The sequence below is a fragment of the Rhinolophus hipposideros genome, assembly GCF_964194185.1.
Source record: "Rhinolophus hipposideros genome assembly, chromosome: 3".
Classification (NCBI taxonomy): Eukaryota; Metazoa; Chordata; class Mammalia; order Chiroptera; family Rhinolophidae; genus Rhinolophus; species Rhinolophus hipposideros.
Window position 1 is genome coordinate 15,420,931 of NC_138049.1, and position 17,436 is coordinate 15,438,366.

Genomic DNA, 17,436 nt, shown 5'->3' on the forward strand with positions numbered 1-17,436 from the left:
ATTTTTAAGAAATTTAAATTGCTTATTCATTAGTATTAATAATAGATGGAGCCTCTGCTTGGTACCACTCTTGGCATTTGTTTGTATATAACAAGCTGCATGCAATCTTATAGCATTAAGATACAGACATTGTCTACAACTTCTGTTTTGAGAAAAAACTGGGGCCTAGAGATACCACAGGAGCCTCAAACAAATACAACTGGACGAACCATTATTGGAACTGGGGATGTTTATAGCTTAGAAAGATTTATACTTTAAAAGGGAATATGGTAGCTATTTTCAAGTTTATGAAGGGATGACATATGAAAGAGAAATGAGGCCAGTTCAGTATGGTTTTCAAGGCGTATCACTATAACTAAAGAGAAGACATACGCAAGATTCCTGTTCTTTTTTTGTCAAACTCTTGGAATGGAAAAGAGCTTTCTAAACAAGACATAAAACCCAGAAACCAGAAGGAAAAAAGATTAATACGTATGAATACATAAAAGTAAAAAAAAAAAAGTTATAAAACAAAAGGATTTACTGACCAAGTTAAAATAACATATTAGAATAAATAGACTAGGCTTTCTACAAAAACAGGTAAGTTCACAAAATAAGACATATAAATGGCTTAAAAATTAATACTTGAAAAGATGCTCAACCTCATTCATATTTAAAGAGGTATATTTTCAAAAACCAAAACAAGACATTTTTACCTACCAGACTGACATAGTGATGGGTGGGGAAGGGATGGAGGAAAAGAACCTTCTTAAAAATGTTGCCAAAACTGTTCTCTATTTATAAATATGGGGAAAAATATTGTACCAGTGTATACTCTGGTAGAAGAATTTCTTCAGGTAGAGTCAAAATTAAAACTGGCACCACGCACTGTGCTAGTCATCAGTGTTCTCTCCAAGTATTTCTGGCTCTGCCTTCCAGGGACAGCAATCCCCCACTTGTCCAGTTTCGCTTTCTGTGGTTTTACTTACCCTCGGTCAACCGTGGCCTGAAAATATTCAATGGAAAATTCCAGAAGTAAACAATTCATAAATTTTAAATTGCCCGCCGTTCTGAGCAGTGTGATGAAATCTAACACCGCACTCAGGAAGTCACCACCCCCTCGTCCAGCGTGTCCATGCAGCACCTGCTCCCTGCCCTTCGGTTCCTGAGTAGACCTCTCCTCAGTTGTCCTGTATCTCAGTGCTTGTGGTCAAGTAGCCTTCATTTTACTTACTAATCGTCCCACAGCGCAAGAGTCGTGATACGGCAATTTGGATGTGCCACAGAGAAGCTGTCAAGTGCTTCCTTTAAGTGAAAGGTGACATATCTTGACTTAATAAGGAAAGAGAAAATTGTGTGCTGAGGCTGCTAAGTTCTACGGTAAGAATGACTCTTCTATGAAATTGTGAAGAATGAGAAAGAAATTCGTGCAAGTTTTTCTGTCACACCTCAAACTGCAAAAGTTATGGCCCCAGTGTGTGATAAGTGCTTAGTTAAGATGAACAGGAATTAAATTTGTGGGTGGAAAACATGAACAGAAACGTGTTCCAACTGATGGCAATATGATGTGCCAGAAAGCACTGAGTTTATATAAAGACTTCAGCAAGGGGCCCCCTGAAATGGGTGACACCAAGCCATTTACTGCAAGTAAGAAATGGTTACACAGGTGCAGGAACGGGTTTGGATTGAAAAATATAAAAATTATTGGAGAGCGAGTGAGCAAGAGAGACCACACTTCCACAACTTTTATTACAGTATATATCGTTATAATTATTCATTGTATTGTTAATCTTATTGTGCCTAATTTATAAATTAAACTTTGTCACAGATATGTATGCATAGGAAAAAATATTGTATATACAGGGTTCAGTACTATCTGTGGTTTTAGGCATTCACTGGAGGCCTTGTACCCCCCCCCCCCATATAAGAGGGGACAACTGTACATACCGTGTCTCCCTGAAAATAAGACCGGGTCTTATGTTAATTTTTGCTCCATAAGATGCATTAGAGCTTATGTTCAGGAATGTCATCCTGAAAAATCATGCTAGGGCTTATTTTTCAGTTAGGTCTTATTTTCAGGGAAACACGGTAGTACAACTGAGCCTCTCCATCCCTTCTGAATTACCCTGTTTCCCCAAAAACAAGACCTAGCTGGACCACCAGCTCTAAAGCGTTTTTTGGAGCAAAAATGAATATAAGACCGGTTCTTAAATTAGTTGTTGCTCCAAAAGACGCATTAGAACTGATTGTCCGCCTAGGTCTTATTTTCGAGGAAACACGCACAGTAGGAATGGCTAAGCGACTTGTCTCAGCTAAAGGGTAATATGCTTGGAGTAGAAGCTTAAGGAGTCAGTGCTGATTTGCTGTATTTCCTTTGTCTTGCCTCAACAATCATGGAAACATAGAGATTGGGCTTCCCTCAACCTGGGTCCCTGAGTGAAGATGATGTAGAACAGAGCCCACCAGCTAATCTATAACAGCAAGTGAGCTAGAAATAAACCTTTGTTGTTTTAAAGACACAGTTTGTCACTGCAGCATAACCAAGCCTAAATGATACATCTATCAAAACTAAAAATATACATATCCTATGACAGTGCAGTTCCACTCCTAGTAATCACTTTTGCCAACATACTTGGACATGGGCACAAATATGTACATACAGAATTTTTCTGCAGCAGTTTGTAAGACTTTCAGATCTATCACAAAAGGATGGGCTAGAGCAGGGGTGTCCAAACTTTTTTCAACGTTTTTCACCAAGGGCCATATGTGGTAAAATACACAAACAGCTGGGCCTCTCACTTGAGGTGAAGTACGTATTGCCTCACCTGGTTTATTTAAGTAAACTAAATATATTTTTGGAATTTGCTGCGGGCCAATTAACAATGGATCATGGGCCGCAGTTGGCCTGTGGGCTGCAGTTTGGACACCCCTGGGCTAGAGATTATAGTACAAAATACTGTGAGGACTTTTATAAAAGCACACCTATACTTGCTGACCTGAAATACTCAGAAAGACAAAAAAAAATGATAAAGATGAAGAACAAAATACTATGTAACATTTGTATAAAGAGATGTAAATATCTTTATATATTATGTATATTCTTGATACATAATTTCAATTTCTATAAGAATACAAAATGAACTATTTGTGAGTACCTACTGGTTGTCTTTGGTAAGGAAAGCTTTTTATTATACACCCTTTTATTCTGTTATTATTTTTTTTAAATCAAGTATATATAGAAAAATAATATTTGAGTGTAATACAATTTAAAATTGACAATTCTAAAATTGACACGGAATAGTAAGAAACCCCAAACAAGCCAAAATAATCTCGAAAAAAACCCCACAAAGTATGACTTACAAGTCCCAATTTCAAAACTTACTACAAGGTAGCAATAATCAAGACACTGTAGTACTGGCATAAGGAGAGACATAGATCAATGAAAAAGATTCCAGAGTCCAGAAATAAACCCAGGTGTTTATGGTCAACTGATTTTCTACAAGAGTGCCAAGACCATTCAACCAGGAAAGAAAAAGTCTTTTCAACAAAGGGTGCTGGGACATTTGGATAGCCACATGCAAAAGAATGAACAAAGTTGGACCTTTACCTCATACCATTATATAGAGATTAACTCAAAATAGACAAAAGGCCAAAATATAAGCACTAAAACTATAAAATTCTTAGGAGAAAACATAGGGGTAAATTCTCAATACCTTGGATTTGTTGACTGATTCTTAGATATGATACCAAAAACATGAACAATGAAAGGAAAAACAGATAAATCAGACTTCAGCAAAATTAAAAACTTTTGTGGTTCCAAGGACAAGAAAGTGAAAAGATAACTCACAGACTAGGAGAAAGTAACTGCAAGTCACATAAGGGACTTATATCTAGAATATACAAAGAACTCATACAACTCAACAATAAAAACATAACCCAATTACAAAATAGGCAAAGGATATAAATAAGCATTTCTCTAAAGAAAATACACAAATGGCCAATAAGCACATAAGATGATCTTTGACATGATTAACCATAAAAGAAACACAAATGAGATAACACTTTATAGTCACTCGGACAAGAATCAAAGTCAGACAATTATCAAGTGTTGTCAAGGACGTGGAGAAATGAAAACCCTCCAACACTGCTGGCAGGAATGCAAAATGGTGCAGCCACTTTGGAAAACAGTCTAGCAGTTCCTCAATGGTTAAACACAGCAATTATACTCCTAAGTACATACTCAAGAGAAATAAAAACAAATGTCTACAAAAAAAAGTGTACATGTATGTTTATAGCAGGATTATCGCATTACTCATAATAGCCCAAAGGTAGAAACAACCTAAATGTCCATCAATGAATGAATGAAATAAATAAAATGTAACGTATCTTCTTCTACAATGGGATATTGTTCGGCCATAAGAAGGAATGAGGTACTAACACATGCTACAACATGGACGAACTTTTAAAACACCGTATGAAGTGAAAAATCCCAGTTTCAAAAAATTACATATTATGTAATCCCATTTATATAAAGCTCCCAGAATATGTAAATCTAGAGAGACAGAAAAGTAATTAGTGGCTGCTTAGGGCTGAGAGTGTGGTAGGGAGGTGATAACTAAAGGGTGTGGAGTTTCTTTATGAGGTGATGAAAATATTCTAGTATTAGGTGTGGTGATGGTTGCACATATATGACTATACTAAAAATCAATGATTTGTACACTGTAAATGAGTGAACTGCATGGGATGTTAATTCCAGCTCAAAATAATGACTCCGAAATTTCAAAAAGTAAATTGAAAAAATGAGATTTGTACCTGCTGAAACGCAATGATTTTAAGATATGTTAAACAATGAATATAGAGTATATCCCAGTATATATAGTACATAGTGTACAGAGTGTATTTTATTATATATATTATAAAGTACGTATATATGATTCTACATGTGTATGTGTACCCATATATGTATAGTGTGTTCCCATTAAAAGATTGTGTGTGTATGTGTGTGTGTGTGTGTGTGTGTATAAAAGGAAGGAGGGTAAATAACTGCTAATGGAATTACCTTTGCTAGTTAAATGGTGGGAGGGCTAGGGGGAAGGAACAGGTCAGGGGTTGAAAGGAGATACATTTTTATTGTATCCTTCCTTTTTTGGGTTAGTTCTACCATATGCATGTTATTTTCATGAAACTTTGTAAAGACATGAGTTTAGTATAGGAAATAACTAGCTAGTAGGCAGAGCTTTACAAAAATGGAATATGCTACCTTAGGAGGCAGCTTGTTTCTCGTAAGCTATTCAAGTAAAGAGTGGATTTACACTTGATGGGGATCCTGTAGGACCAAGTGTTAGGTGGGTAAGTGGACTGGATAACCTTTGTTGTAGAATTCTAGAAGACTTTTAAAATTTCTTCCAACTCTGAGATTAATTCCAAATTAAAAAGGTAGTCAGTCTTCAGAGTGGGAAGAACCCATGAGAAGGAGGGCAGGTTTGAAAAAAAAAATTCTGTTAAGTGGTTTGACTTCAATTAAACTTAATTATTGAGTTAATTATTTAATGAGATTTCAATGTCAATACAGTGAGTCAATGTTCTAAAAAAGACATTTTGGATTTAGCAGATAAATAAAATAAAGTCAAAGAGCAAATGAAAAAAATTGAACTAATTTAAAATATTTTTCCTTTTCAAAAGAATATTTACCCTCCCCACTTTTTAACATGACTAACACTTTTATTAAATCTTCAGAAAGACAGATGTTGTGACTTAGAAGGAAACGCTGGTGAAAAATGACAAGGAATAAGAAATACAAAGTACAAGAAGCTAATTTTCATCTCATAATTTTTCTTATTTGTATTTCTATTTTCAGTTCAAAGTCAAGTCTGCTCCTTAACAATATGATAGGACCATAAATATAAGGAAAAAAGTATTAGAGTATCACTAAAAATGTTTCTAACTTTATATATGTAAAATTTTAAAAACAATCGTAGTTTACCAGTTAGATCAATACCACAGATGGATTTCTGTGGAGATAAGAGAAAATGAGAAATCGTTTTTGGCAGCAACGTTAGTTTCGTAAGAGCCTCTGGTGATTATAACAAAACACCTTTATGCCCACTGGCATGAAAATTGAAGAAGTGAAGCATTTGTTCTCCATACCTCTAGAAGTCACCAGTATTACAAAAAACGTATTTCTATAAATGGGAGAAAACACCAGAAACCCTTGAAATACAGTGAATGATAAAGTATTTACTGGTATTTTCAGAAATTAGGTAGTCAGGTGGTATTACTCAAGGGGAAAAATGTAGGTGTCTGGCCAGTATTCTTACTACTGGTAAGCAATTTCTATTTCAATATTCTTCTTAGCAGGTAAAATAAGGGTCTTCTTCATATCTACAGACTTTCAGCTAAAATTTCTCTCCAACCTAAATTTGTTTTTTCTCCTCAGCACTCATTTTTGTCTCAGATTCCTGTAGTACTTTAAGGAGTCAAGTGTAAGTTATGTCCTTTGGGGTGGTTGTGGTGATAGAGTCGGTGTGAGACGAGCAGGGTCCTGGCAGAAGTTTCATTAATTTACCTTTTTTTCTTCTGCTCATTCTATAGCAGAAGGCATATCAAACAATTTATCTTTTATGAGCATAAAATCTCCTTTTTGAAATTTTTTATTGTATTTTTAGATTTCAAATGTTAGATGAAATATAAACAAAAATGTAACACATTTTGGTTACCAAATTTATGTATATATGTTCCCTCCTTAATTTGAGAAAATATTTTCCTATGATTCCGGTACCTGGCTCAACTTACTTTTCTACTCTGAAACAGTATGTTTCCGGAGCTTTCGATAGAGCAATTTCACTGCAGGAGGCAGAGAGATTTCTTTTCTCCTTAGTACCCACACCACACAAATTCAAGCTCAGACAAGATCCTTGCTTAGAGATCAGTATTATTCAAGTCACCTCATTCAGTACCGTAGTGAGTGCTGTGTAAACTGTAAAGCGTCACACAAGTGTAAGTTAATATCATACAAGATGCATTTTCAGGAAAGGACAAGCCTTTGATTTGATTAGAACCAAGTCAAAAAAACACACTAGATGAAGATTTTGTTATTGTGTGATCCACACAGCTGGGCCGATACCAGTTCACAGAAGATGAGATGAAAGGTGCAGACCAGCACCTACCCCAGTACAGCACACACACAGGAAACACAGGGGTGCACAGTGTCCTGAATGTTAGGAAATTCCGGGTGATGTAGGCGTGTTTAAAGAAAGTGACACGGTTGTTACAGCTGCCTGAAGGCTGTTAGTGAAGAGAAGTCATTTGAGTGGCAGATTCTGGGGAACCTTGCATTTTGGTAGGTTTTGAGCTCTCAAACCAGAGCCTCAACTCATCAGCAATTTTTTTGTTTTCATATATTCAGATGCCTTTAGAAGGTGCTCTCTACACCTATCCAGGGTGTTACTTTGTTTCGGATTATTTCTAATTATACGTATATATTGTGATTTCTTTCTTTATAGCTGCCTGTTTTTGTTTCATTTCTTTTTATTGAGTGATCTTTTAAGCTCCACACTTCTTAAATTGAGGCACACGTGCCCCCCACAGTGGTGTACCAGGGGTTATATGAAAGTACAAGATAAAGCTGAAGCTTTTTTCCAGAGGGTTTATTTTGAAAATCTGGAAAGCTGTTAGTGTCCTGATTCAGAGTGTGGGCTGTTGTCAAGTTCCCAGGTTAGAACCTTGTCCTTTGCAAGGTACTTAGCCTATCTGTTCCTGAGTACTTTACTCTGAAAACAGGTAAAATATTAGTGCTACTTTATAGTTTTAGCAGATATTAGTTACTATATATTTTTCCCCTTTGAGCAAATATGAGCAAGGATGGAAAGATAAGAAATGCTGGGGGCGGGTGGATTTAGATAGGGAGACCAGGGACCACCTCAGAGAAAAGGTGACTTCTGAGGAAAGACCTAAAGGAAGCGAAGGAGTTAATTGTGGATTCTGGGAGAAGAGAATTTCAGACAGAGGGAACAGCAAGTACAAAGGCCATAAGGTATGCCTTCTATGTTTATGGAATAGCAAGAGGCCAGTGGGGTTGGAACAGAGTGAGTGAGATGGTGAGAAAAATGAAAGGAGATGGAGAGCGGCAGTGGCTCGTGTAAGGCTTTGTAGTTTTTATTCTGGATGACATAGATGGCGCCACGTGCAGAGGAGTGTTATGGCCTGACTTACGTTTTTTTAACCATACATCTGAGTTACAAGATCACAGGGAGGCACGGGTGAAAGCAGGCAGGCTACTGCAACACTTGACAGATGACGGTGGCTGGGGCCAGAGTGGTGCCAATGGGGTTGGTAAGAAAAAAGACAGAATTCTTGATATACTTTGAAAGTTAAGAGTTGACAGGATCTATTGTCAAATTAGCTGTGAAATGTAAAAGAAAGAAGGATGTTTTGAAGTTTCTGGCTTATACATTAAATAAAAGTTAGGTGGCCATTGTCTGTGATGGGAAGATTGATCACAGGAAGAGAAAGTTGGGGGGAATGTCAGGAGTTGTTTCAGACAGTAAACTTGAGATGCCTAGTAAACATTCAATGGAGATGTTAAATAGGTATTTAAATAAATTGGCTTGAAATTCAGGGAATAAGTCCAGGTGAGAGTTACACATTTGGAAGTCATTAGCATATAAACCCTGGGTCACTTGATGGGCTTTGTTCTGAGAAATGCTGTTAGGCGATTTCATTGCTGTGCGAAGGAACACAGAGCGCACTTACACAAACCTAGCCGGCAGAGCCTACTACACTCCTAGGCTACAGGTAGAGCCTGCTGCTCCTGGGCTACAAATCTGTACAGCACGTTACTATACTGAATACTGCAGGCAACTGTACCACGATGGTATTTGTGTATCTAAACATAGAAAAGGTACAGTAAAAATAAGGTATAAAAGATAGTATGAGTGAGCGCAGGGGGTAAGGGGAGGGCTGTGTAGGGAGGTGCCATCTGAAGCAGAGTATACAGCAGGAGGAAGGAGGGAGAAGGAAGAAAAGGGGAGAAAGGAAGAGCAGAGATAGAAGAAGACCCAGAGATAAAGCTTGAGACTAGACATAATAAAACAAAGAGGGGGAAGAGAGAGTGAGGGAGAGACAGAAAAACAGGACTGGGGAGAAAGCGAGATAAAAAAAAATGGAGAGAGAAGTGTGTGTGTGTGTGTGTGTGTGTGTGTGTGTGTGTGTGTACAGCGGTGGGTGGGCTCTTGGGATCCCCTTCTCCCCAGCCCTCTCCTATTTCTCCCTCACCAACTCTGGGCCCAAGCAACACAGGGTGCAAGGTAGACAACATGCTAAGTCTGATTTATTTCAACCACCTAAAGCTAGAGTAAATTGAACATCTTAGTCAGGTCTGGCTTTTTCTTTCAACACAGCAAAGAAATTTACTGCTTATAATCCATTTTTATAGCACCATGTACATGTGGCCCAGCGTTGACTGAAACGTTATGCAGTATATGACTGTCTTTAAAGTCAGAAGGCTGGATGGGATCATCTAGGAAACAGCACAGACAGAAAAGAGAGAGGCCCAAAGACTGAGCTTTGCAGCTTTGATCCCACTTCTCTTAAGAACAAAGAGGTGAGAGGTCTGAGAGATGTGGGGGAGCCAGCCCAGAATAAAAGGAGACGTGGGACTCCTCGATAAAACCCCAGAAGTCAAATGAACAAAATGTTTCACAGAGAGGAGGTGCCCACCTGTGGCAAATGCTGCTGCTATGAAGATGAAGGCTGAAAGAAAACCACTAGGTTTAGTGACAATGCTGTCACTGGTGACCGTGACAAGACCAGTTTCTGTGGACTGTGACGGAAAAAATCCTGACTAGAGTAGAATCAAGAGAGAATGGGAGAGAAATTGGGATAGCAAGTTTAAGCAACTTTATTTTCACAGGCCAGTTTATCTTAAAAAAAAAAATTTATTCTCCATTTAAAATTCAGCAACTCTCGAACATAGGAAATCTGCTGTTTCGATGAAAGGAGAGCAGAAGAAAGACTTTGGGGGAAGAATAGGAATTAAATACCAGTGAAATAAATAATGGTATACTAAAATTCACATACTGCTGAAACTTAACAAAAAGGTTCCAGCTTAGTCACAGATATATGGGAAATAAAAAATTTTAGCACCACTTCTAGAGCAATTAGAATCACACATGGTTCTTTAAAACATACATGTGCACACATCCACATGCAGACCTAGGGTTCACCATTCACAGATTCTAACTGAGCAAGTTTGGGCTAAGCCCGCGGTATTTTCATGTGTTGAAAGCGCCATAGGTGATTATGGAATTTGAAAGCACCATAGCACAGCTTGGGTTGAGAAATCACTAGGATATAATTGTTTACATTATAAAATGAGCCAAAACAAGCAGGGTCCTCTAAGAAACTCAGCAATAAAATCACTGTTTTTAGAAATTTTAAAAAGGACAAGTGATACTAGCAGTAGTGGGTGATACACGCTGCGTGTGGGTGGGTGATGGTATAGTATTTTCCAATCTGCAACACCTGGAACAATTCACTGGGGATACAAACATGTTACTCTAAAGGACTCACAGCTAATCTACAAACTTGCATTAATATTCAAGAAAACAAACACTTATCCTCCACTTTCTTATCTGAATGTAAGTCTCATACTAAAGATTGAGCAACGTAAGAGGTCAGATAAAATACAACATGGGAAATTATCTCTACTTGAATTAATACAGACATAATTTAGTATTATGCCAATATCTACTATTGATTTCAGAAAGGGATACTCAAGTGAAATAGATTTAAAACTAATGTGCTATTGACAATTCCAAATAGGAAGAAAGGTTGCATTAACTTATGTTTAAGAGAGGCTGAAAGAGACAAGTATTAGGAATACGATTAAAATTTTTCTTTAAGTTAAATTATTCTAGGACTTGCAGCAATTTAGATTTTGATATAAAATAAGACTAACAACACCATAGTAGAGAAATCAAAAGAATTCTACTGGTCAAAGGTGGCAGATTTACTATATTAGTCCACTAACCTCTTACTAAAATGTGTTTTTATGAATTTTTATTTGCATAAATTTTAAAGGGAAAGTAAGCATCACCACAGGTTAAGGAAGTCACTGAGAAAGATGTGTTGTAAACATTAGAGTTGAGTATTCTGAACAGCTGATAATTCTATCATTCAAACTTCAAGTTATACCATAATAAAATTGAAATTCAAAATTTACATGGATAGTTGACAAAGGTTCTTAAAATAGTATTACTTAGGGCAACGTTTAAAAGAGGAACTCATAATGCTGACACCCATTTGTGCAGTGAAATCAAATGGAGAGCAGTAAGCCCAGCACGGAACACGACCCCACCGTCAGCACTGTCATTACCTTGTGTGTAGGCAGCATCGTCAGCTCCCATACTCAACTTCCGGGCTTCACTTATTCTATCCACATGTGCTAAAGTAGGGTCTGTGAGGTGCTGCATATTCTCTGTTTCTACATAATGATCAGGATGATTTAGAAGATTTGTAAGTTCAAAGGTAGGGGACACCACCCCTGGTGAAACTGCCGGGGGTTTATTGGGAGAAACTGTAATTTTGAAAGTGTATTTTGTATTGGGCTGAGTGACAACCACTCGAGGAGAAGTTGCAGAGTTATTGCCTATTGCTCGACTTTTGGGAGGGTGGTGATGAATAAAGGCGGGCCCCATGCTCACTTGCCCAGACATATTCCTGGAGGCGGCAGCTGCTCCGGAGTTGGTGGATATGAAGAGGGTGGGCTGATTCCGGATGACCTGCTCATCTCCTGCGGTGGCGTTCGCTGAAATATAGACCTTCGGTTGACTACGGGACATCACCTCATCAGTATTTGGGGGACTGGCAGCTATGTAAACAGTGGGCTGATTTCTATTTAAGGTCTGGCTGTTGACTGAAGAGGAACTGCTGGAGGTTCGAGGGCCAGAAGAACGCAATTTTGAAGAATTGTTTCTCTGTGGAGGTTCAAGTTTGATTTCAATCTGGTTTTTTCGAGGTCCTGTTGAAATATTCTGAATGTTATATTGGCCGTGGGCAGAAGACTGGGAGCTACCAGATGAATGAATTGTTGGTGGTTGTGGAGTAGTAGGTGAACTGATGGGCATGTATACGTGAGAGGTCTGGTGGCCTTGCTGATTTGGCTGCTGGGCTGAGGTATGTGACAGAGGATTCGATGCAGGGTAAGTAGTCCAGGGACCAGGTTGTGAAGGTTGATAGACTTGTTGAGAGTTCATGGGGTTAAACTGAGATACCCAGCCAGAATGCTGTTGTGTCTGTCGAGTTGTACCACTAGGAGTTGTAATGTAAGGTCTAATATAGATAGAATTTCCCTGTGGACTGTTAAGTACAGGTGGAGGTACACCATGTATGTGCAAAGATGTAGGAGTATTACGACCAGTCTGGATATTTGGGGCTAAAGTTACCATAATGGGATTGAATCTGGGAGTTTGAGAAAGGTTAGATGTTCCTTTGCTGCCTAAGTGAAATCCAAGATGCGGTGCTGAATTTGAAGCACCAGATGTACTGGATATTCCAAAAACATTAAAGCCTTGAGGAACTTGAGCTGGTGCTGTCTGTGGCTCCTGCTGAAACAGTTCATTATTGGATTGACCACCTTGAAGTTGTCCATCACTAATGCTGTGCGTTAGAGTCCTACTTCCATTCATTCTAGTTCCTTCTCTTCCATGGTGGTAAACATTCTGCGACTGCAAGTCCAAGTTGAGAGAAGTCATGTGATTGCGTAGACCCGAAATTCCAGAGTCATCCGAAAAATTCAAGTCTCCTTCACCATAAAGATATCTCGTACTCTCCTGAGAGAGAACTGCACAGCAGGCATCCAGGTTGTTGTTATTCTACAAACAAAATAAAAACAGCTGGATGTTAATTAACAACCAGAAGCTAACGCTTATATTCTCATCACTACTAAAGTATTATGTGATTAACAAATGATTAGTTAATATAATTGTAATATATATTTGAAGCTTCTTGAGAAGAACTATTTTTTATGCCAACGGTTGAATTAGTAATCCATGTTGCTAATATGATGGAGAGGTTGTCTAACTAGCAATAGCTAAGTGAGCCACGTCACTGTTCTATTGTTGGAGCGATTTAAAATGAATTCATGCAGATACAGTAAAATTAAAATTACAACCTAATTAAAAATACAATTTGAGTACTGAACATTCAACTTATGCATATAATACTGTATGATTAAATATTTTGCACATTTAAGTGTGATATAAATCCTTTTAAAATAACCTTTCAAAAATTATATTTGTAGTGTTTAAATTTAAAAAGTTCTGAAATTCATAACAAAGTCATCTCAATTCCTTACATGCCTTCTCCTAAGTTGTGTATATAAAAAAACACATATGTATATTTCATATGTATATGAAATATAAGCTCAACGTAGCCTCCAGGGTAACTGAAGTCATATCTGTCTTTAGATAGCACCTTACAAAAATCTTCTCCAGAGAAAGAAAAAACAAAAACAAAACAAAAACCAACGAGATTGTTTCTAAAGAATCCTCAAGAGAATGACTAACCACTCTTCATAAATCATCCCTAAAAATATTTACTGAACACCGACAAAATGGCAGCACTCTGAGATAGAAGGCTCAATGACATACATATGGAACTGAACTTTTCCCTAGAAGAGCCTGCAGCTCGATTGGGAGACAAGCCATGGGTTTCTGAAAAGGTAACATTAAAACGTATTTGTCTGAAATCTATGTAAATTTACTAACAATTGTCACCCCAATAAATTTAATATAAAAACAACAACAACAACAAAACACGTATTTGCCAGATAAGTAGAACTGAAGTTGGACAGAGAGTAAATATTACAGGCTACTGTAGGAAGGAGAAACAACTCTGCTAACGAGGGAGGGCTGGCCTGATGGGTTTCATAGGATATGTAGGACAGATAGAAAAAAAAATTCTTGGTGAAGAAAATGGCATGAGTAAAGAAAGACATAAATGTGATAGTAAGTAAAAGCATGTTCTAAACAAAGTGATTTTTAACAGATTTGGCTGGAGTTAAAGGTCTGTATTGGAAAATTTGCAGAATAAATTGTTAGAAAAGTAGACTGGGATTAAATAGTTGAGGACTTTGCAAAAGGAGTCACACTGGAATCTGCACTAATACAGGAAATGAGGAGAACCACTGAACACAAATGAAGAGAAGACACAAAGGGTGTTTTGGGAAGACAAGTCTATAGACACTTAAAATGAATAGTAAAGGGAAAACTTTTTGACAAGAGGACCAATTAGAAGATAAGACATGGAAACAAATTACGAAAGATTACAAATAGTCAACACAATTTAGCTACAAGAGAGTTCAAAGAAAACTTGAGAATTAGGAGCCTGACAGAAATGGGACAGTTTTATATATTTTATAAATCTATAAAAATCCTTTTTTCCGACTAACTCTCAATTGACATATATCACTTTTTCAAATATAATTTAAAAATTCACCACAATCTTTATCAATTGATAAAGACTTAACTCATTATAGTTAAACCTATCTTTAGCCAAATGTAATTGGTGCTTTTTGCTTCAAGCTAATTTTACTGCTATTCCTAGTAAATTCCCTCTTCTAAGCCAAAGCTCACAAAGACCCCCATCTTCTCATCTCTCTGCCAACATTCCCATATCAAAATATACTTTCCCTACCAATCCCATACTTCCTTTTTAAAAGCTGGTACTCATATTTACAAAGTTTCCCTCTAATTCTCTTGAGCTCTCAAAAACCCCTTCAATCCTTTATAATCTCTGATTATTTAATATGTTCCAGTCCCAGCTATGCCATAACTTACATGCCTTTAGGTTATTTCCCTATACAGACATCACTTTATCACCAAACATAAAAGAACTTACAGGGATTTTACCGTGTTTCCCTGAAAATAAGACATACCCCCAAAATAAGCCCCAGTTAAGATTGGCAGCCAGACAGATGCATTTAGTACGTTATGACGATGTTCAGAAGATGACGTGACTGTATTTGAATAAATGTGGATTGTTGTACATGAAAAAATAAGACATCCCTTGAACATACACCCTAATGCGTCTTTTGGAGCAAAAATTAATGTAAGACTCAGTCTTATTTTCGGGGAAATACGGTATAAGACCTGGTCTTATTTTTCAGGGAAACACGGTACAAAGCTACAACAGGATAAAAGGAAATGTTACTTTTTATTAAAATTTCATTTGAGAAATTTTGAACATATGCAAAAATAGAGTAATATGATAAATTCCCCGATATTCACCATCTAGCTTTAATGATATTTATACATGGCAAATCTTTTCTCACCCAATGTGCATGCCCCAACCACTCTCCTCACCAAGCTACACCAAGTCTTAGATGTTATTTTGTTTTCATCTATAAATACATTAATATATATCTTTAAAAAAATAGGGACTTAGAAAAAGTCACAATGCCATTATCATAACTTAAAAGAATCAATACTTAATATCACCTAATATCCAAATAGTGTTAAAATTCCCAGATTGTCTCATAAATGTCTTTTTAATTTAAATCAGGACCTACTCAATATCCAATTATTTGGTTGATATGCCTTTTAAGTTTATTTTTAAAGTTTTTTTAGGCATGTGTTGAAAAACTTGACCATTTATCCAGTAGAATTTCCCATCTGGATTGGCTCACTGCACCCTATGGTGTCAACACCCCCCGACTTTCATTGTAAACTAGTAGTTGTAACTATAGATAGGTATGAGCAGGTTCATATATGAATATCTGGCAAGACCTTTTAGAGGGTCTATTTTTTATTGCATCACACAAGTAGGCACAATAATGTGTGCCTGTCTTTTTGTGATCTTAAAGCTGAATGGTAGAATCTGATGTCAGCTTGATTCAGCTAATGAGTTTTAGCAGCTACTGATGATCACTGCTTAGAAACTTCATTTCATTAGGGGTTGCAAAAAGGGTCATATTGATGATACCCCCCTTATAAGGTTCCTTTTTCATGTATTAGCAGCAATTTTTCCTCAGAGAACTCGCTCTCTTCAACTATTTGGTTATACTTTGCACAGATGAGGCAGGATAAATTCTTTCTCTTTACCGGTTTTTAGGGTAATGAAGGTGACTAAGATTTATTTTTTGTATCATTGTGAACTCCAGTATCTTTAACATTTTGTGTCTACTGAGTGTGGTCACTGTAGCCTATCTTTTGGCTAGTGGGAATGACTTCAAGGGGGTTCCTGTGTACACAGGACATGAACGCAGGAGTCTTTCGTAACTTCCTTGTTTTCTGATAATGACAAGATGTCCAGATTGTCTTGTATATTTCCTACCTCAGATCTAAAATCAGCTACTTCTCAAAGAAGCCCTGGTTACTTTACTGGGAAACCGTAGAGACACGTTTTAAGTGTATCAAAACGAGGATGAGTTTTTAAAAGGTCGAGAATCATTGCTTTTTTGTATATATACAAATCTGCATTCTCTTCAAGCAACAAAAGAATCTGAATCATAATTTCAGTTCCTTTTTCATTCTTCCCCAAGCTTCTTATACAGACAAAGAGTTTACAGACAGTATCAAAGTATACACTATGATCATTCTTCTCAAACTTTCGTTCATTCACTCCCTCAACTAGTTATCTACTGAGTCCCTATTAGGTAAGTAGAAAGGACTAGAACCACTGCTCCTAAGGATCTCATGGTCCAGTGAAGGAGATTAATGGGCACACAAATTAATACAGACTAGTAGTTGTCTTAATAGAAATATGGATAAGGACTACAGGTGGAGGTCATCTGAGGATACGATACTTAAATATTAAGTCTTACAAATACTGAATGAACACTACTTAATGCATTATTTTGAAAAGAAACAGCAATTTTAAACTTACAGACTTAATCATATTAAGAGAATTAAAGAATAGTGAAAAATTCAGTTAGAAATAGAAAAAAATCAGTGCCAACTCTGCAATATTTTCACACTATTCTAAGTTAAGGTTTAATCACCAAATATTAATAAATTTTAAGGTATGAATTACACCTGGTGATAATATAGCTATCTTAAGAGAATCCACAGCACAAGGAAATTGTGTGAGTAGTTCCAGAAACAGGGATCTGAGCAATAAATGAAGTCAAGAACAGAGAATAGGTATTTTTCTTCTCCCAAGAAGCAAGACGTTTAACAACAGGTACACAAATGGCAGCGGGGCATGATCCTTTAACTAACTTCTTATATTTTGTATACTATGTTGTTTTTTCATTTAGAAAAGTTCTAAACCAGTATTTTATACGGAGGATTTCTCCAGAGAAAGGACCGAGGCCTACCCAATTGAGAAAGGGACAGCTGCTCCCAAAAGAAAGGCTGTCACCAAATAAGAGGTACTGCATTTAGAGGTAGCTTAATTTACCTTTACAGTTTAAAAAAATGTTTCTCCAAATTCGGGAAGACTTGTACCCTAGATGTA

General features: G+C 37.0%; 1 protein-coding gene across 6 annotated transcripts in view; it reads right to left on the reverse strand.

Moving 5' to 3' along the window:
- The window catches only part of TAB2 (TGF-beta activated kinase 1 (MAP3K7) binding protein 2), an 80,052-nt gene that overhangs the window by 17,978 nt on the left and 44,638 nt on the right, over window positions 1-17,436 (reverse strand). For all 6 annotated transcript variants that reach the window (XM_081045269.1, XM_081045270.1, XM_081045268.1 and 3 more), the window contains one exon: window positions 11,354-12,851. In XM_081045269.1, the coding sequence (XP_080901395.1) occupies window positions 11,354-12,851 (1,498 nt within the window). The remainder of the gene's footprint in view (window positions 1-11,353; window positions 12,852-17,436) is intronic.